The sequence below is a fragment of the Ursus arctos genome, unplaced genomic scaffold, assembly GCF_023065955.2.
Source record: "Ursus arctos isolate Adak ecotype North America unplaced genomic scaffold, UrsArc2.0 scaffold_22, whole genome shotgun sequence".
NCBI classification, from domain to species: Eukaryota; Metazoa; Chordata; class Mammalia; order Carnivora; family Ursidae; genus Ursus; species Ursus arctos.
The window spans coordinates 24,222,261-24,243,121 of NW_026622897.1; the positions used below are offsets into that span (position 1 = coordinate 24,222,261).

At 42.1% G+C, this 20,861-nt stretch overlaps 1 protein-coding gene across 4 annotated transcripts in view; it reads left to right on the forward strand.

Moving 5' to 3' along the window:
- The first annotated feature begins 16,709 nt into the window (after nt 1–16,709).
- The window catches only part of APLP2 (amyloid beta precursor like protein 2), a 79,683-nt gene continuing 75,531 nt past the window's right edge, over nt 16,710–20,861 (forward strand). For 3 of the 4 annotated variants that reach the window (XM_026505392.4, XM_026505394.4, XM_026505395.4), the window contains exon 1: nt 16,726–16,956. In XM_026505392.4, coding sequence (XP_026361177.1) covers nt 16,852–16,956 — 105 coding nt within the window. In that variant the 5' untranslated portion in view covers nt 16,726–16,851. Of the gene's footprint in view, nt 16,957–20,861 lie in introns of all 4 variants that reach the window. The other variant, XM_026505393.4, reaches the window with a different exon arrangement.

The window sequence follows — 20,861 nt, forward strand, 5'->3', positions numbered from 1 at the left end:
TATGGCTATTCTCGAATGACTCAATATACCATTTAAACTTTAAATCAGCACCTTTTATTAGAACACCTATAAAGTATTTATTATTTCAATTAATAAAAATATGTCCTTTGCAATAATTGCCTCGGGGCATTAGTACAGAGTTAAAAACACTCAGAAAGTTATGTAAAACTATAAAAGCCTTCAGTGGATGATAAATGTGCACTTTAGGCATTAAGCCACTTTAAATTATTTTAAAGCAGTTTTCAGAAAATACTCTTTTATGGAGGGGCCCTCTGAAGAAAGATGTGTCGGTCTAAACCCTAAAGGAAGCCCAATGAGGGGCTTCACTGGGATTGGAGTGGGGAGGAAGTTAGAGAAAAATGGTCCTCCACGATGAGGCCTCCGTGGTTTTCTGTTCTCTCTTTTCCGGATGGAATTGGGGACCTGTACGTAGATGTGCCCTACCGGATCTCAAATTGCAGCAGCACTGCAGAGGGAGAGAGGCGGTCACTAGGGTAACCAACTCTCAAACCACTGAGGCCTTTAGTAGACACAGTCAACGCTTACAATTCTTAGAAGCAGATGGGCAGCTTGTTCAGACCCTCCAAGATGAGTTCAATGTCATACTTTCAGAGTTTGAGAGGTAAGGGAAATAAATCTGATGAGTTTTAATTTAATTGTGTGAATCTTCCCTGGAATGCTAGGCAAATGTCAGCACCTTGTGTTGTCACCATGGACTTCTTTTCGACTCACCAGAGGCTAATCATCACTCCCAGCTCCTCGCCTTTGCCTCTTTGCAGTAACAATAATGAGCCTGGAAAGAGGACTTGAGAAGCCTTTTCTCTTTTAATCAGTCACACAGAGTTATTAGTTACAAATAATTGTACTTCTTGCTGAGCCTATTACTTAGGTCAATGCTCAGACCACTTAGACAAGGATAGCCACATGTTTATATTAAAAAAAAAAGCATATTCCTATGCTCCACCTAATACCCAGTGCCTCCAAATCTTTGGGGAGAGGTGCCAGGAAATCTGCGTTCGAATAAGCTCTCTTCTATGATTCTTATATTAAAATGGAAGGTTGAATGGATGGAAGATAGAGGTTCTCTATGCTTTTTACTATGAAGAAACAACATGAGTCAGAAACCTAGCTAAATATCTGAACGAGAATAAAGAAAAATTAATAATTGAGAAATAACTCTAGGCAAAAAGCCGAAGTAGAAGAATTTTAAAGCTATGAGTGCATCTAAGGAGTCCAATGACTTGGCAATATCTTGGTGATTGTAGGTCGCTCATTTTTCAAGCTAGTTCCAGTCTCATGTATCTTGTCCTATGGGTTGAGACCACTCACAAGTGTCTGTCTTCTCTTTATTTCCACTTCTCAATTTGTAAAATGAGAAACAGAAATTTCTGTCTTATACACCACATAATGTTTTGGTAAAGATGTTTCAAATGAGATAATATACGTGAAAGCAGTTTGCAAATGATAAAGTACTTTACAAACATTATTAGGTCGAGGGAATAGTGAACTGTATTATTCTTTTATTGACCAATCCCTTGTCATTTTGGAAAAATCAGTTACTAATTCAATCTTCTCTTCTGCGAACTAGGGCCATGTCTTTGAATCATGAGTGAGCTGTATTATGGCACAATCAATTCATTCATTGTTTGTCCTTCCAACTGAGTTAACCATGTGGTCATTTACGCTGATTATGGAGATTCTCAGACAAGAAGTGTTACTTGGGGGTCTTCACAAATAGATAAAATTTAAAATCGTCCTCCCCCTTACCATTTTTCATATTGTTTCTTTTCCGCTGTCCATGTCAATGATCTCTTTGGTTTTTAAATAGGTGCCATATCCGCAAGAATAAAAACCAAAAAGTATAAAAAGCTATAATATGAAAAGTCTCTCTACCCCTCCATCTCCCATCCATCTAATTCCCACCTACCTTTTGTGAGTAGTCACTGTCACTGATTTCTCATGTATACCTGCAGAGATTGCGTTTATGCATACACAGATATCAATATATGTCATACATCTGTGATATAAATATATCATTCCTTCTTTTCCTTTTGTAAAAAAAGATTTTTAAAATTTATTTGAGAAAGAGAGAGAGAGAGAGACAGCGGGGGTGGGGGAAGGGCACAGGGAGAGGGAGAGGCAGACTCCCTGCTGAGCAGGGAGCCTGATGTAGGACTCGATCCCAGGACCTGGAGACCATAACCTGAGCTGAAGGCAAACTGTTAACCAACCGAGCCACCCACGAGCCCCTTCTCTTTCTTTTTTTAAGATTTTATTTCAAGTAATCTCTACCCCCAATGGGGGCTCAAACTCACAACCCCAAGATCAAGAGTCACATGCTCCACCAACTAAGCCAGCCAGGCTCCTCAACTCCTTTGACTCTTTAACATGATGACAGCATATTCCATACACTGTCCTGCACTTGCTTCCTTCACTTAACAGTATGTCTTAGAGCTCTTTCCATAACACAATATAAAGACTTTCCTCGATCTTTTTTACAGCTACAATAAATACCATTAGATAGTTGCACTATAATTCATCTAACTGGTCTCATATCAATGAACTTTTAAGGGGATTCCAATCTTCTGTCATTATAAACAATGCTGTCATGAATAAACTTGAACATTCACTATTTCACATTTGTGTGAGTATATCTGGATGACAAATTCCATATGGCTTATTTTCTAGCCTATGAATGTTTTGCTTGATTTTTTGGGACTATTCCCAAGTTGCGCACATCTTTCTTCAATTAGGGAAACCAAAATTATACACAATACTCTAAGAATAATCTTCCCAATGCTAAATATAGCAGGATTGCTTTTCTCTCTTTTGTTTTTGCAAATCAGATCTATCAGAATTGTAAACCCATTTTACTTTAAAGATTTTATTTATTTATTTTAGAGAGAGAGCGAGTGTGAGCAGGGGCGGGGGGGGGGGGTCCGACAGAGAGGGAGAAAGAGAATCTCAAGCAGACTCCCTACTGAGTGTGGAGCCAGAAAGCAGGGCTCTATCTCATGACCCTGAGATCATGACCTAAGTCGAAACAGAGTCCAATGCTTAACTGACTGAGCCACTCAGGTGCCCCTGTAAACCCATTTTTAAAAATGACCCAACTATTCTAAAAACTGAAGTTTATTAGAAATAATGACCTAACATTGCTGAAGAGTATTAAATATCTAAGCAACATGATTTCCAGTTATTTTAGTGGCTTGATTAAGGTCAAGTTTGCCTAATATACAACAATGAAAGCAACTATCAACAGGGAGTACGATGGGAAAATACTACTTTAACTGTCAAGTAGGTGTGGTGGTTAAATGTTCTGATTTAAAATATTTCATCTGATTATCTGATTATACATCTCAATTTTAGCTTTAGAAAATATAATCATCACAGAACTACAAAATATCATTGGCCCAGGAATTTGGTAGCTGTAGTCTGTTTGTGTTTAAAGTGCTAGCAATTGCTTGAGAATTTCCAGTTTTCCTTAATGTTGATTAATGCTCAATGATTCAAAGTGACTTAGTGGCAGACAAAAATAGCTACTAGCTCAGGAAATTTTGAGGTATTTACGAAGCATGCAGCAGGCAAGCGGCACTGCATTACTTTTTGGTTAGAAATGGAGTTTAAGGGACGCCTGGGTGGCTCAGTCATTAAGCGTCTGCCTTTGGCTCAGGGCGTGATCCCAGGGCCCTGGGATTGAGCCCCACATCAGGCTCCCTGCTCTGCTGGAAGCCTGCTTCTTCCTCTCCCACCCCCCCTGCTTGTGTTCCCTCTCTCGCTGGTTGTCTCTCTCTCTCTCTGTCAAATAAATAAATAAAATCTTAAAAAAAAAAAAAAAAGAAAAAAGAAATGGAGTTTAAATAATGGAAAGCCACAAACAATCCCCAACATTCACTTTAGTTGTCTCACCTTGATTTTCTCAATCTTACCTGCCTCTTTCTTTTTTTTTTTTTTTTTTTTTTTCTTTCTTTCTTTCTTTCTTTCTTTCTTTCTTTCTTTCTCTCCCAAATCTTCTTTTGCAGGATTTCTCAAGCAGGGGTAACATTGACTTTAAAAATTAAAAAAAAAAAAAAAAAGGACCCTGGGATCCTGACCTGAGCCGAAGGCAGACAACAGACTGAACCACCCAGGTGCCTCAAGTATGAGATTCTTGATCACAGGGTTGTAAGTTCAAGCCCCACGTTGGGTGTAGAGATTACTTAAAGATAAAATTTTAGGAAAAAAAAATCTCTCTCTCTCTCTCTCCCTATCTATCCACCATTCATTCATCCATCCATCCATCCTTGGGGTGCCTGGCTGCCTCAGTTGGTAGAGCATGTGACTCTTGATCTCGAGGCCGTGTGTTCAAACCCCACATTGTACTTAGAGCTGTCTTAAAATCAATCAATCAATCAATCAATCAATCCTTGCATTTCCTCAAGGGAATGGCTAAAAAGAGAGTTAGCATTTTGAGGAACTAAGAGGTCATGAATAACCCATAAAGTGAATGGATGGCTGAGAACTGACTTAGACTTTCATCAGGCACCTCTGAACTCAAATGAGAATTGACTTATAACATAGCCGAATGATAGAAAACAACAGAATTCAGGATTAGACACCCAAGAAAGTTTTAGAAAGAACTAAGCAAATGACATAATAAAGAATTAGATAGAAAGCCATTCTTCACTTATTCTCGAAAGCAAGAATCCTTAGACCTATTTGCACCCTTTGTTACTGTAAATTCAACCTCATAGATCCTGAAAACTTCAACCTTAATCTGTCCAGGGCAGCAGCCAAGAGCAAAAGATTAAAAATAACCACCACAAGAATATTTTCTCTTGCAAGGATGGGTTATTGCCCCATCCATCAGTCTTTACAACTTCTGTTACAATCTTTTTATTTGGTGATGTTAACTCCATCTTGTGGTATCCAAGTATCACTTATCCTCACCAAATATCTCTGTTGATACATTTGCTTTATACCTTCTCTCTCTATGCACTTCAGTATAAATCATTTCGATCAGATCTGAAAGAGAGCATACCTAGTCAAATCTCAATGTTTCAAGTAACAGCTAAGCATTTTTAAATTATTTGTATCAAATAGTCAATCCTGTCTGCTTTTCATTTAGGGGCAACCTCTTACTCTTTAGTTTCACGCCTACACACTCCTTAGTATGCATCACAAAGGAAAAAAATTTTTTTCTCACAAACCTCGATACTATTTTTACATCTAACAAATTGAACACAACTTCTCAAGACGAGTCTTCATTTCATAATAGCTTATCATGGCTATGTCATTTAGTGTGTGAATACCAAAAAGTACAGGTGGAACAACCCTGATTTTCTGAAAAGATCTGAAGCCAATCTGGTCATTCCAAGATTAGCAACATCTGAAGGCATGACAGTGGCTTTAGTTACTACGTGGTGATTAGCTCCTTGTCTGGTCTGCAACCCATCCCAAAAAGGAGCAAAACCCAGTTCACTATGGCATATCTGGAAACAACTCAAGTCCTCAGCAGCCTTCACCATGTGAAATGTAAGGAGGGATTTACAAGCCGATTTAGAGGACATTTCTGGGCTGCTGGATGCAGAACCCTTTTTATCTCAAAATAGTACACACATCATCAAAAGTCCCTGTAGGGCGGGCATCCAGGAGCTGCTCTGAACGTTGCTGACTGTGCTTTTAAGGAGGTGTGCCAGCAAATGTGATCAGGAACAACTCTCATCAAAAGTCAGTAGAGAGAGAGCCACATTAAGGAGCCTCCGGAATTTGAATACCACAGTCCCTTTTGCGAGGGAAAGCTACTGAAAGTCAGCATGTACTTATCACGCAGCCATCAGCTTGGAATAGTGTTGTGGGTGAAATTATGGGAAACGCTCATTCCCAGCAAGCGGGCAGTAAAACATTTGGTGGCATTTAAGCAATGTGTGTCTAGTCTAGTACTTAAGAGAGACAGTTCTGGAAAAAGCAGACCTGGGTTCGAATCCTGTCATTTCTACCTATTTTCTATGTAACTTGGAACAATTTTTCTAGTTTCTCAAAGCCACAGAGAGGTGTTGTATTAAATTAAAAATTAAATGAAGTAATTTTCAATTTCTCATATCTTCATGTTGGAAAGGATTTTCCCAAATAATATCGAGTATTCTAGTTTCCTGATGTTTGAACTGCATTGTCAATTAATGCATTATCTTTAGATCAACAAAAAGCAATCTCTCTTGAGTTTGGTTATCTTAAGATAGTACTTCAAGGGTTCAAATAAGATCAAATATCTTCCTTCCTGCCTTCCTTCCTTCTTTCCTTCCTCTCCTTCTCTCTTTCTTTCAAGTAGGCTCCACGCCCAGCATGGAGCCCAACATGGGGCTTGAACTCATAACTCTGAGATCAAGACCTGAGCTGAGATCAAGAGTTGGTGACAACTGAGCCACCCAGGTACCCCATGATCAAATTTCTGATCTACAGCACAGAGAACTATCATATGACCCAGAAATTCTACTTTATGTATATGATCAAGAGACAAACCTATGTGCACACAGAAACTTGTACACAAATGTCCATAAAAGCATTGTTCGTAATACTCAAAAAGTGGAAACAACCCAATATCCACCAACCGATGAATGGATAAATGGTATATACACATAATGGAATATTATTTGGCAATAAAAAGGAATGAGGTACTAATAAATGCTGCAACATGGTTGACCTTGAAGCCAGACACAAAAGACCATGTATTTTTTTAAAGATTTTACTTATTTATTTGACAGAGAGAGAGAGAACAAGCGTGAGCAGGGGGAAGAAGAAGGAGAGGAAGAAGCAAGCTCTCTGCTGAGCAGGGAACCCAATATGGGGCTCGATCCCAGGACCCCAGGATCATGACCAGAGCCGAAGGCAGAAGCTCAACCAACTGAGCCACACAGGCTCCTTGACCATGTTTTTTTTTTTTTTTTAAGACCAAGTATTGGGGCGCCTGGGTGGCTCAGTTGGTTAAATGTCTGCCTTTGGCTCTGGTCATGATCCTGGGGTCCTGGGATCGAGCCCCATGTCAGGCTTCCTGCTCAGCGGAGAGTCTGCTTCTCCCTGTCCCTCTACTCCTCCCCCTGCTTGTGCTCTCTCTCTCTCTCTCTCATTCACTCTCTCTCTCTCTCAAATAAAGAAATAAAATCTTTAAAGAAAAATAAAATAAAAAAGTATTTTAGGATTCCATGTAGATGAAATGTCTAGAAAAGGCATATCTATAGATATGGAAAGTAGATTAGCAGTTGTCTAAGGATGGGGGGAGGGGAGCTGGGGAAATGGAATGACAAGTAGTGGGTTCAGTGCTTCTTTTTGCTGAAATAAAAATGTTCTAAAATTGTGGTAATAGTTGCACAAATCTGTGAATATACTCAAAACCATTGAATTGTACACTTTAAATGGGTGAATTGTATGGTATGTGAATTACATCTCAGTAAAGCTGTTATATACAAAAATGGACCCAAACAACAAACATAAAAACAAGGATAGACTTTGGAGTCTGCTTCTTGACCCTCTCACTCCATGAGGCTCTGCCCGAGAAGCTAGCTGGATTCTCTCTCTCTCTGATATTTCTTTTCTTTTCTCTTGTTTTTTTCTTTTCTTTTCTCTTCTTCTTCTTCTCATTTTCTTTATTTTTTGAACATCTCTTAATTGATACAACAAACGATATAAGCCAAGGAAGAATATGTCATACTAGCTTGTTCTACATCTTATCTTCAACTCAAAGGTTTTCAAGTGATTTTAAGGATGAGGGGTTTAGGGACACCCGGGTGGCTCAGTCGGTTAAGCATCTACCTTCGGCTCAGGTCGTGATTCCAGGGTCCTAGGATCGAGTCCCGCATCAGGCTCCCTGAGCAGGGAGCCTGCTTTTCTCACTCTGCCTACAGTTCCCCCTTGCTTGTGCTCTTTCTCTTTCTGTGACAAATAAATAAATAAAATTAAAAAAAATAAAGATGAAGGATTTCATTGACACTTAATCAACACGTATTCAACGATGCACTGAATAACAAATAGAGAACCAAAATAAGCATCCCAGGAAGGAGTTTTGAGAAGGAGGCAAGATGAAATTTGTGGTTTAGCTAGCAGTAAGATCCAAACTAAGTTGTTGAGAAATACGATAAGTGACATTGTCTATTTCCTACCTAGTATCTTTTTCCCAATTCTCCCTTCGTATTTGATTTTCATTGGGTTATCACCTTTCTTCCATCCTGCCCCCACCTCCAAATCCTGGAAGTCCTGGTTGATTTGAGACACTCAACACATTATTTTTGCCTGTACTGCCACCCCATCCCCCGGTTATTGATTCAGGAGAGGGTATGTGACCTAAGTTGTTTACCCGAGAATCTCAGGGCTCTTGTTCAGAAGGTTAGGACAGAAGCTGTCTTTTCTTCTGGACAATTTCTTGTGCTGGTGTAACATAGGATCTGAAATTTTTGCAAATGACTCATTGTTAGCCTGTGGATGAAGCTGCCTCATGAGGACCAGCAGAATCATGGAGATGTGAGCTGAAGTCCTGATTGGAACCATGCCTGATCTCTACCCCTTTAGCTCTAGATTTTTCCAGTTATATAAGCCAACAAATATTAGTTTTGTTTAAGTCAGTTTGAATAGACATTTCTAGTATTTATAGCCCCAAACATAAAAATGTTATAATTCTAATAAATTCTAAACTCATATCTGAACTTAGTGTCTATTAAAGTGCTTAAGACAGTGTCTAGCAGGTGGTAAGTGCTGTATGTATGAGTTATGGTTGTTATCAATAGAAGTATTAGTAAGATAAAGTATAGATAGTATAATAGAAGTATTAGTAAGATAAAGTATAGATAGTAATAATGGCAAACTGATCTTCTTAACAGGCCGTTGTTGGTAAGACAAAGAAAGACAAAAGAGAGGTGAATCATTTCTTCTGCCACTACCAAAGTAATACATATGCATTATAAAAAATTTGAAAAATGCAGAAATACATTAAGAATAGAACAATCCTTTACAATAACACTATCTAAAAAAACCCCACAAACCCTAATGTGTTGGTTTATTTTCTTCCAGTTACTTGAAATGTGTAATTGGAATTATTCTCTATATACAATTTTGTATTTTGCTTTTTAAAAATTTACCATCTCTTATAAGCGTTTTTCCATGATTTATTCTCATTTTGGATAATTTTCCTAGGATGGAGTCCTAGAAATGAAATAAGTAAGCCTTACAGGGTTCTTTTGAAGATGAAATGAGATAATGGATAGAAAAGAAATTTGAAAATTGAAAAGCACTATACAAATAGGAGCTACTGTCTTAATATCATTATCTCTTCCCCAAACTTGCTCTTCCCCCTGCATTTTCTATTTTGCGGAATTGCACCAGCATAATCGGTACCACCATAAACAACCAGCTACAATTACCTGCTGTCCTGTATGAAGCACTTACATGCTAGGCACTGGGCAAAACACGTAACTACTTTCTCCATTATTCCATTCAGTCTCTCTAGGATCCCTGCTAAAAAGGTGATATTATCCTATTTTGCAAAGAGAATACCGAGCTTTGATGAAATTAAGTCATTTAAGGTCACACAATCAGAAATTGTAGAGCACTGATTCAGGCCCTGAAATTCATCTCAATCGTAAGCCCCTGCTTTAACCACTGTGTTATTGGCTACAGTACCCTGCCTTTTCCCCAGGGTGCACTTCTTCTGTATTTCTAAAGTCATCAGGTGGGGCAGTTTCTAACCCCTGTATTAACTCTCCTCTGCATTTCTACCTCCTTTGCTCTGGTTCAGGCTCCCATTGCAACTTCCTGGATTATTTCAATAGTCTCCTGGCCTGGCCTATCCCCAATCTGATTTTCCTAAAATGCAAATCTGACCATCATTTAGTTTTTCCCAATGGCTATCAAGACAGAGTTCAAAATCTTTAGCTGAGCACTCTTATTCTTTATGACCTCTCTTTTCTCTGTCGTTCCCTTACGATGTCACGCCACTTCGTGCCGCCCTGTCCATACCTAAACCAATGCCTCAGCTTAGCTCACACCTGCTTGACTGACATCTGCTAGCCAGAACCACCTTTTCCAGGTAACTCCCATCTTTTCAAACTCAGTTAAAGCATTTCTCGTTTGGGAAGTTTTCCGTGTTTTTTTTTTTTTTTAAGATTTATTTATTTGGGAGAGAGCGAGATAGCAAGAGAGAGCACGAGTGGGGGTGGGGGTGGAGAGAGGAAGAGGGGAAAGCCGACTCCACCCTGAGCAGGGAGCCCGATGGGAGGCTTGATTCCAGGTGAATCAAGCTCAACCAACTGAACCACCCAGGTGCCCTTGTTTTTCCTGTTATCCTAACACTTTTTAACATTGAACAAATTGCCTTTATTGATTAAGCAAATCAAGAACAAGAAGCATATCATATTTAACTTTATATCCCAAGTAAAGTACGTGGTACACTGTAGGTGCTAGTTAAATATCTGTTGAATGAATTATTATGTGACTTTGGTATTGATGTCTCATCAGGAAATGTTAGGCTGTATTAATAAAATACACCCTGTCCAGGAAAAGGCTGTTATACTCCACATGGCATGGGAAGTACTGTGTTCCGTTTTGGAGACCACGTTTTAGGAGGCTGAATGGTAAATTGGAATGTATATAGAAGTATATAATACATGGTAAAAAGGTCTGGAAATAGTCACAAGTATAATGGTTACAGAAATGAGTCTGTTTACATTAAAGAAAATCTTGAGAACAGGGAGGGCAGAATGAGATATGACAATCATCTTCAAATATGTGATGAAGATCAGCTCAATAAGAAAACAGAATTTCTTTTTTTTTTAAAGTTTATTTATTTGTCAGAGACAGAGAGCAGAAGCAGGGAGAGCGACATGCAGAGCAGGCAGAGGGAAAAACAGGTTCCCCGGTGAGCACGGAGCCCGATGTGGCACTCGATCCCAGGACCGTGGGGTCATGACCTGAGCCGAAGGCAGCCGCTTAACCGACTGAGCCACCCAGGTGCCCCAGAAGACAGAATTTCTAACTGTAGAGCTCTGAGTCTCTCCACCCTTCCATTATGGATATTGTAGAAGGGACTTTTGCTCGGTAGAGAGATCACCCAAATATCTTCAAATTCTTTGATTAATGGCTTCTCCAGCTGAGCAATTTCACATCAGCTTTTCTGAAAAGCAAGTGCCATGTGGAAATCACCAACGATAAGAATTTTTAGTGCCAGCAGTTCCCAGCACTGAGGGTTTTATCATCATTTTATATTTTCTGCACTGAAGGCAGAAGAAATCATTCAAAGAAGCACCAAGCAAGAGCCCCCAAAAATGTGGCATCATTAAAGGCAGCTGAGAAAATAGCCATAACATAGAGGCAGGATGGACCAAGTAGAAGAAATGGAGTGGCTTCTTTTTTTCCCTCCTCCTCCTCCTCCTCCTCCTCCTCCTCCTCCTCCTCCTCCCCCTCCCCCTCCCCCTCCCCCTCCCCCTCCTCCTCCTCCTCCTCCTCCTTCTTCTTTTTTAAGATTTTATTTATTTGACAGAGAGAGGAAGGCAGAGAGAGAGGGAAAAGCAGGCTCCCTGCTGAGCAGGGACCCGGATGTGGGGCTCTATCCCAGGATCCTGGGATCATCACCTGAGCCAAAGGCAGTTGCCCAACCGACTGAGCCACCCAGGCGCTGCGGGACAGCTTCTTTCAAACCAATACTCAGGACAACAACAAATGAACAATGGTAAACAAGGCAGGACCACACACAATAACATTGCCTCCAAAGCGATCTGCAACCAGAGGCAGGTTCTTTGCAGAGCTCATATGGAGTAAGTTTTAGGGACACCTTTTTGCCCTAGTGTCCTCCCAGGTCCTGGGAGGAACCTTAAGGATCTTACATTGTTTGCTTTACAAGGGCACCCAGGATTGTATACGTTTGGGGCCTTATACAACTTGTTTGCCTCAAGCCTGAAAACCAGTTCACCAGCAAAATGAAACTTAGTATATGTGTAGTGTGTCTACAATTGTTTGTCAGGCATTTTATTTCAGACACACCTACATACCCGGATTGTGATCAGTTAAATCAATATTATCTTTGAAACAAAAGATATTGACATACATACTGTAAGCCAGATTCCTTTCCATGTCTACACCCTGTTCCGGCATTCCCAAATGTGGGTGCTCTGGATGGATTTAAAGTACTCGGTCGTTTTGTCTGCTTGAATTGTTTGGAAACAGTTGTTTGGATTCTTCTTTCAGTCCAGACCCAGAGGTAGGAGAAAGGCTTTCTAGATTAAAATATTTAAATCTTAATTACCTGGTCGTGTAGTAAAGGTGTAAATCATATACGGTTAAACCTGTTCTGCTGCAAGCCCAATGTCCCTCTGAGAAGTGACTCCACCTGTTCGACCTCAGCGGAGGAGGGAACACGGAAGCCTTCTAAGCAGGAGAGAAATCTGGTTCAGCTGCGTAACTTTTTAACTACTCTTCAGTCACATTTTTATAGAGTGCCTTCTCTGCTTATTAACAAAAGTGTGGTTTTAGAAAATATTACAAAGCTACATTAAAATACAAGCATAAAGAATGGCTAGCCGTTGATGTATTTTCCATGTATCCACTGAGAGATTTATTAAAGTAATATTTACTGATTTCTGGTAGGGAGTCAATTAGTATGATACGAGCAGACCTTAAATCTTTCTTTTTAAAAGTTATTTCGGGACGCCTGGGTGTCTCAGTCAGTTAAGCGACTCTGGTCGTGATCCCAGGGTCCTGGGATTGAGCCCCGCATCGGTCTCCCGGCTCAGCGGAGAGCCTGCTTCTCCCTCTTCCTCTGCGGCTCCCCCTGCTAGTGCTCTCTGTCTGTCAAGTAAGTAAATTAAAAAAAAATAAAAAAATAATAATCTCTCTGCTCAAGGTGGGGCTTAAACTTACAACACCAAGATCAAGAGTCGCATGCTCTACCGACTGAGCCAGCCAGGTGCCTCATATCTGTTTTTTTATTCCAGTATAATTCACATATATTGTTATATTAGTTTCATTGTACAATATAGTGATTCAACAATTCTATACGTTACTCAGTGCTCATGATGATAAGTGTACTCTTTTTTTAAAAGATTTTATTTATTTATTTGAGAGAGAGAGAGCATAAGCTGGGGGAGTGGCAGAGGGAGAAGTAGACTCTCCCCTGAATAGGGAGCCTAACGAGGGGCTCCATCCCCGGACCCTAGGATCATGACCTGAGTAGAAGGCAGACGCTTAACCAACTGAGCCACCCAGGCGCCCATAAGTGTGCTCTTAATCCCCTTCACCTATTTCACCCATCTCCCTACCCACCTCTTCTCTGGTAGCCATCAGTTTATTCTCTGTATTTAAGAGACTTTTTGTTCGTCTCTTTTTTCTTTGTTTGTTTTGTTTCTTAAATTCCACATATGAGTGAAATCATACGATACTTGTCTTTCTCTGACTTGTTTCACTTAGCATAGATTCACCCGTGTTGTTGCAAATGGCAAGATCTCATTACGTTTTATGGCTAATAGTCCATTGCGTGTATTGTGTGTGTGTGCATGCATATACACCATATCTTTACCCGTTCATCTGTAGCCCACTTGGGCTGCTTCCGTATTTTGGTTATCGTAAATAATGCTGCAATAAACATAGGGATGCATACATCTTTTTGAATTAGTGTTTATAGATAACACACATTTGTATCTTAATTTAATGTTTTATTTGGAAAACTAAAACCCTGGTAATTTTAAATTAGCTACTACACATTTTTTTTTTTTTTTTTACTAGTCCCAATTATATTCAAGAGTCAAGCTCTCAAAAGTACTAGTGGATTACAATTCCCTGGAAAGCTTTGAGAAAAAAAAACAACGATTCCCTTCTGTCACTTAGGCTTAGTGATTCAGAATTTCAGAAGTAGGAGCTTAGGAATTTGCCTTTTCATAAATCTTCTTAGACGATTTGGAAAGCATCCTGATTTGGGAGCAACTGTTCTAGCCTGGCTTACCTCACCCTGAACAGGTGTTGGATAAATAAGTGTGAAATGAATGCATGCCACCCATGTAAGTATATATACTTAGGGACATGAACTTTACTTTTTTCCCCAACAGTGAAATGCACACATCTTAAGGGTACATGGAGGATACCTCTTTTAGGAGATATCTTTTTTAAAAGATTTTATTTTTAAGTCATCTCTACACCCGATGTGGGGCTTGAACTCACAACCCCAAGATCAAGAGTCACATGCTCCCCTGACTGAGCCAGCCAGGCACCCCTTGTGTCTTTAAGAAAAGACACAAAAGAGGAGGTGATTTTAGGGCCTTTTCCTTTCACTCACGGAGGGTAATAAAATGAAAATGTAGCACTCCTCAAACAACTTGTCACTGACACGAGTAGATTTAAGATGAAAAATTGTTGCTTGGGAATTGTAGGACTAGGTATGTTCCTGTCAATGTCACCTAATAAAACAAGGGTAACATTTTAAAGTCAAAACCATTGATAAACGGGGCAATAAACTCTTATTAATGCTCCTTTGGTGACCTGAAAATGCAAATAAACTTCTTCCAGGACCCAATTTTGGATTGAAAACCCCTAAATCATTTTTCTTCATTTCCTGGTCCCATCCCACACTATTAGAGCTCAATCTTGACTGTACAGTCCCTAGAGCCTGGAGATCAAGGCCACGGTTCTGAATTCAGGTAATTTTACTTGCTTTTCTCTCACCATTTAAATTCATAGAAATTTAGAGATCCTTTTGTGGACAAGGAAACAGGCCCCAGAAGGACGAAATGACTCAGGGAGCCTGCGCCACAGAACTGGAACTTACACAGTCACTTGATACTGTTTCCACACATACTTTCACAGAAACTCGTACTTGGTAACATGTTTCTTCACACTGCTTTCACCTTTTAGGTTGAAGTCTCTTCCTGCTTTTCACTGTTGTACATTCACTTTTCATTGAATCACATAAAGTGATGAAGTGAGATAGGTTTGTAATATCCACACATGAGAGAGAAGAAAAGGGAGTCACTGGGTGCCTGAAACAACAGATATTTCTTTTTGGGAGGCTGGAAAGTCCAAGATCGTGGTGCCTGCTGACTTGGCTCCCTGATGAGGGCTCTCTCCTCACATGGGTGTCTCTCTGGTTCCTTCTTCTGAGGGCACTAATCCCATCAAGAGGGCCCCACCATGACCCCATCTAACTCTAATTACCTCCCAAAGGCCCCACCTCCTAATGCCATCACATTGGGGGTTAGGGCTTCAACATGTAGGAATTTTGTGCTAAGGACAGAAATAGTCATAGCAACTGTTCCAGAACTAAGACCAGAACCCAGTATCATTGGTTTCAGTGTCACTGCACAAACATGTGTTGAGGTCTCCACTGCAGGAGGTCCTGCAGCGAGACATAGCCCAGTTCTTATCAGTGGCGTAACAGAGGTATGGAAATAACCAAGGGAGCAGGTGCCATAATGGAAAACAGCATTCAGATGGGGATGACATTACATCCAGTGGACAGAGGAAGAAGGACAATGTTTTCAACAGGTAGGTATTGGAGAGAGGACATTGCAGGCATAGAAAGGGCTCTAAAATGGAAAGGCGTGGGTTGTCTTTGGGAAATAGGGACAGAGCCTGTTTAACCACCAAGAACTGGGCCTTCAGGCAATAAGGCTGGAAAATCCAGCGTTCTTCTCACTACGCCGCTGTTTATTCTGTGGACACTCTTTCTTTTTACTGTCTGTTTCCTAGGGTAGAGACCCTGTTCTCCATTTATTTGGTTGAACCTAAAGGGACTAGCAAGGGCTCTACAAAGGGTGGTGTATAAATCACACGGCTATTGAAAGGAAACAAAGCCAGCAGAGCCCTCGCAGTGGCGAGACCGTGCCAGTTGTGAAATGGGGCAGCGGAACGTTTTCCCAGTTGAAGTGGAAATGCTGTGGAGCGAGAAAGCAGAGAAGGTCTCCTGCCAGTGATCTTAAACTGAATAAGGAAGAAAAACGATCTTTTCCTAAAACACACGAGGAAGGGGACCTGGGCTTTGAGGTCAACGTGGTCCTTGCCCCACTGGGCTCCAGTGGGAGAGCTATCCCTGGCTCGAGTGGCTGCTGGAAAGGAAGGGTAAGGATGAGGCCTAAGGAACAGAGGTCAAAAACGTGGAAACACCGCCCAGCACAGTCTCGGGGAAAGGGCAAACCCGGCTCTGGGTGAGCAGAGCGCTGACACCCGCCCGCCTAGCGCAGGGGCCGGGAGAGGAGGAAAGCTGCCTCATTTAGCGGGTCCCCAGCCTCGGGGGAGGCCTTCGGTTAACCTGCCTGGACTCGGAACGACAACAAAAATTTTAATTCTGTTTTTAATAAAACCATTTTCAGAACCTCAAAGAGGGCGGTACCCAAAGGAATCTGAAAAATACCCCGCAGGGCTAGGGGAGCGGGGCGTGCCCCTAATCAGGAGGCTGCAAGCTGACACACCAGCGCAGCTCGGCCAGATAACCTCTCACAGTGCGGGAGTCCAGAGCAATTCCCCACCCTCCGCGGAGCGGCGGCCCCCAACGCACCCTGCGCACACCCCCTCTCTACTCGGCCGCAGGGTCCCAAGCGGGGGCGGGGCCGTCAGAGGCCCGAGGAGGGGCCTGGCGGGGCTCGCGGTTGGGATGGGCGGGAGGTGCAGGCTCTTCTGTCTCCTGATTGGGTCTGGGATGAACAAGGGGCGGTGTCTTGGGAAGGCTCTACAGGCCGGCATTGGGTCCCGAAGAAAGAGGGAGTGGTCTTGTGAAGTCAGTTCCGGTTGGTGTAAAACCCCCGGGGCGGCGGCGAACAGGCTTCAGATGCTTCTGGGTCGCGGTGGGGAAAGTTCCGGAGTTTTCGTGTCTCACCCTGAGAGTCGAGCGCTAGAGCGACCCGGCGAGGGATGGCGGCCACCGGGACCGCGGCCGCCACGGCCACCGGCAGGCTCCTGGTCCTGCTGCTGCTCGGGCTCACGGCGCCTGCCGCGGCACTGGCCGGATACATCGAGGTGGGAACTGGGCGAGCGCCGGAGCGCAGTCTCCTTCGCCTGCCGTGGGAGCGCGGCCTGCGAGCGGACGGGCGGGCCGCGGGGTCCCGCCGGGCTGGGGGAGCGGCGTGGAGAGCGGGGAGTGGGGGTGGTCCTGCGCTGCGGCGGGTCTGGCGGCGCCTCCCCCGCCCGCCCCTGCTTGGCGCAGTGCTTAGCGCTGGAGGTCGAGCTGCCTCCGCCGCCGCAGAGGCCAAATGAAAGGCATCGGGGCTGCGGGGCGCAGGGGGCGGCGGGCTGCCTCGGCCGCCCCAGCCCCCATGCCGGCCGCGGCACCGCCACATCCTCTGGGGACCTTGCGCGGCTCAGACGCCCAGCCCGCCCTCGTACTGTGAGCCTCTGCGCCCTGCGGCCCCGCCGGCGGTCCTCAGCTCTGGACCTCGGTGCGGCGCGGCTCCCTCCGGGGGCGGCTCCGCGCACACCCCAGCTCTCGGGCTGCGGCGGGCAGCATGCTCACCGCGTCCGACGGTGGGGCTTCCCACCTGGAAGCAGTAGATGCAGCCTTTGTTGGCAACCCCGGTTTGGCTCTGGGGATGCAGGCTTCCCGGCTTGGCCCTTGGAAAGTGCCGAGGTGCTGGAGCGAGCGCCGCTTTGGCTGCACCGGGAGAATGCTCCTGCACCAAGCAGCGGGTGTGCCTTCTGCTTCCTGTGTGCCTTCCTTTCAAAAGATCCACCGCTCTGGCATCGGGCCTTTGGGAGGAATTGTTAAATATAGCTGTTTGCCTAAGTCTAATAAACAAGGGGAAACCCTTCTCTGGTGTTCGTGTTGCTCCCCTTTTTTGTGGGTTCCAGCGAGGAGGAAAGGTACTGATGAATATGGTGTAAAAACTCTTGTTTAATCATACTTTTTTTTGCTGTTAGAATTTAAGTAGCTGTTAATGCATCTGATAACCCCGTGAACATCTTTGTGCTTCGAGATGGTTAAGTAGCCTGGATCCACGGGTGGTTCGCTGGAGTTGAGGCCGCTGGAACGGGCAGGGTTGCCGGGGTCGGGGAGGGTTCTACTGTGGTCTGGACCTTGCAGCTTCATGAAAACCTTTCTACTCCTGAGGGAGACGTGGGACTTTATTTTTACTTTCCTTCTCGAAATAGTGCTTGAACTGTTGGACTGGAATGTGTTTCGGGTGTAGTTTCTTTTTCCTCTTCACTATTTTTTAAATTACAATGGATTTCTGCGTATTTAGCTCATTTCAGAGACAAGGGAGACTGGATTTTATTACATAGGCATTGACCGAGAAGTTTCTAGCAAAAACCCCAAGTTAGAATGTGTTCTTCTACAGAATGTTCAGGCATTTCCAGGATCAAATAAATCTAATCAAGAACACACCTCCGATGGAACGGCTTAAAACGTTTGTATTCATTCTGCTTAAAGCTTTATGATTCTTTGGAGGAAGGGGGGAGGGAAGTTGTATTTTAAGTAGAGTTAATGTTTATATATGTTTGTTTTTAGATGACGATTATTTTAGTTTCCACACAATGGTTAGATTTGTATTTGTGACTCCTGATATGATGTTGCAAGCTGGATCAGCCGAATGGGAAAGGAAGAGGGAAAAAAAGGATTTTGTATGGAACATAGAACTTTTAGGTCAGGGTGTCAAAAACCATTTTGCACACTCTTTTACCTCACTTCCCAGGGGAATGAGTAATTTCAGGCACCAGTAGATACGCAATAAAGGACTCATCAGTTTTAAAGAATATCTTCCTTTCAAGTTAAGCAGAATATTAACACCTGTATGTATGCCTGCAGAGAAGGAGAAACTAGCAATATCAGAATTCGTTGTGGATTAAATTCAGTTGTTACAATATTGTTCAATTGGAAAGTCTGGTTAGACAGAAGGTAGGAATTAGGCATTTCCCTAAGATGGTTTTTAAATGCTATTTTATGCTAACTACTGTCCTTTGACCACACTGTTTTTGACCACACTAAATTATCTTTCAGATCATTTTTTCTTTTGTCAAGCAGGCAAAATTTTGTGTGTCTATCATTTCATTTATTTGCTGTCAGGCAAAGGACTGCCTAAACCTTAATTTAGACGAGAATGGCCTCAATCGGGATGTCTTTGGGAAGGTCTTTATTGAGATTAGTCAAAGGGATTCTAGCCAAATCCCTGATCAGGTTGCTTGGTGCAGAATTATTGATTGGCGAATCTTTAGTGTTGCTTGGTGTTGACTGAATTAATCTCTTACACCTGTTTAAAAAGAAAAACCCACCTCTGTACTGAGGCCATTCTTTTAAATCCAGGATATGTTCGGTTCTGTGCGTGCTCCCAATTTGGGATTCTCAGACACTATTTGTGCTGAAACTCTGCACCCTGTAACAATGGACATGGATGCTTCTGAGAGCCAGAACTGGGGTTCATTCTGCTACATTTAAAAGAGGGCCATTTGACGGACAGTTTTCAGGAAACTCAAATACAAGGTATGATAACTGACTTAGAAGGTAAAGAAGGCTTTGTGTTGGTATATCTCAGTGATGCTATAGGGAACGTCTGATTATGACTTGGGGAGAGACCAAAGCTTCTGACAGGATTGTCAGTCAGTCATTGTTTTAGCATAACTATTAAAAATCTTTTGCTAAATATGATAAACTGAGTCTTAGCAATCAGGTCCTTCTGTCATGGAGGGAATTTGTTTTATCGTCTAATGCTGGGCTGTCTCACCCTGTAACCGCATGTGGTTCCTGAGTTTGCAGTGTGTCTAGTATGATGGAGGAATGAGTTTTCCACTGTATTTAATTAATTTAAGTTGACATTTAAAACTGACGGTTCAGGGATTGGAAAACTTTATATTTAAAACAACTTGGTTATGTGGATCCACCTTTCAGCTGTACATTTAATGAAATCTACAGGCAGATCATATATTTCCTATGCAAATTTAGCATCTCAATTGCATTGTACTGTAAGTGTAACATGCACACCAGATTTTGAAGACTTAGAATGAAAGAAATTGTAAAATACCTCAATAATTTTTATATTGATTACATCAAAATGATATTTTTAAACCTTGCTTAAGTAAAATATGTTAAAATTAGTTTCACCTATTTCTTGTAATTTTTTTTTGAAGATTTTATTTATTTATTAGAAAACGAGCGTGGGGGGGGGGCAGACAGAGGAGAAGCAGGCTCCCTGCTGGGCAGGGATAACCACCGCCCCCCAACTGGGGGCTCAGTCCCAGGACTACAGGATCATGATGTGAGCCGAAGGCAGACACTTAACAGACTGAGCCACCCAGGTGCCCCTGTTTCTTTTAATTTTAATGAGACCACCTGAAAATACAGCATATATAGCTCATATTATATTTCTTCTGGACAGTGTTAATTTAATGTCTTGTTTGAAGTTGGTCCAGCATGATATTAAGTGTTTTTTAGGATAGTTTTGAATGGTATTTTGTTTTTCAATTAAAAATGTTATTTAGATAAAAGTTCAAGCTTAGAAAAGTAGCAAAAATCGTACAGATGACTCTCATACCCAGATTCACCAGTGAATGTTTTTCCTATTCGGCATTTGCTTTATCTTTCATTCTATTATTATGTATTTTTTGCTGAAGTATTTGAGAGTAAGTTGCACACATCCTGTCCCTTGATCCCTTCACTGTGTATTTCCTAAGAACCAAAGACATTGTCTTACATAGCTTAGTACAGTTACCAATTTAAGGAAATTTAACATTGATACAATACTTTGATCAAATCTACTGTCTGTATTCCAGTTGTCAGTTGACCCAATAATGTTTCTTATAGCATTCAAAAACATAGTTATTTTTAAAGCTGAAGAGCTTTAGAAGTCTTGGCAGTAATATGTGAAGGGTTATTAATGTTTTCCAAATATAAAAAAAGGATTTATTTATTATTTTAGAGAGAGAGAGTGGGGGTC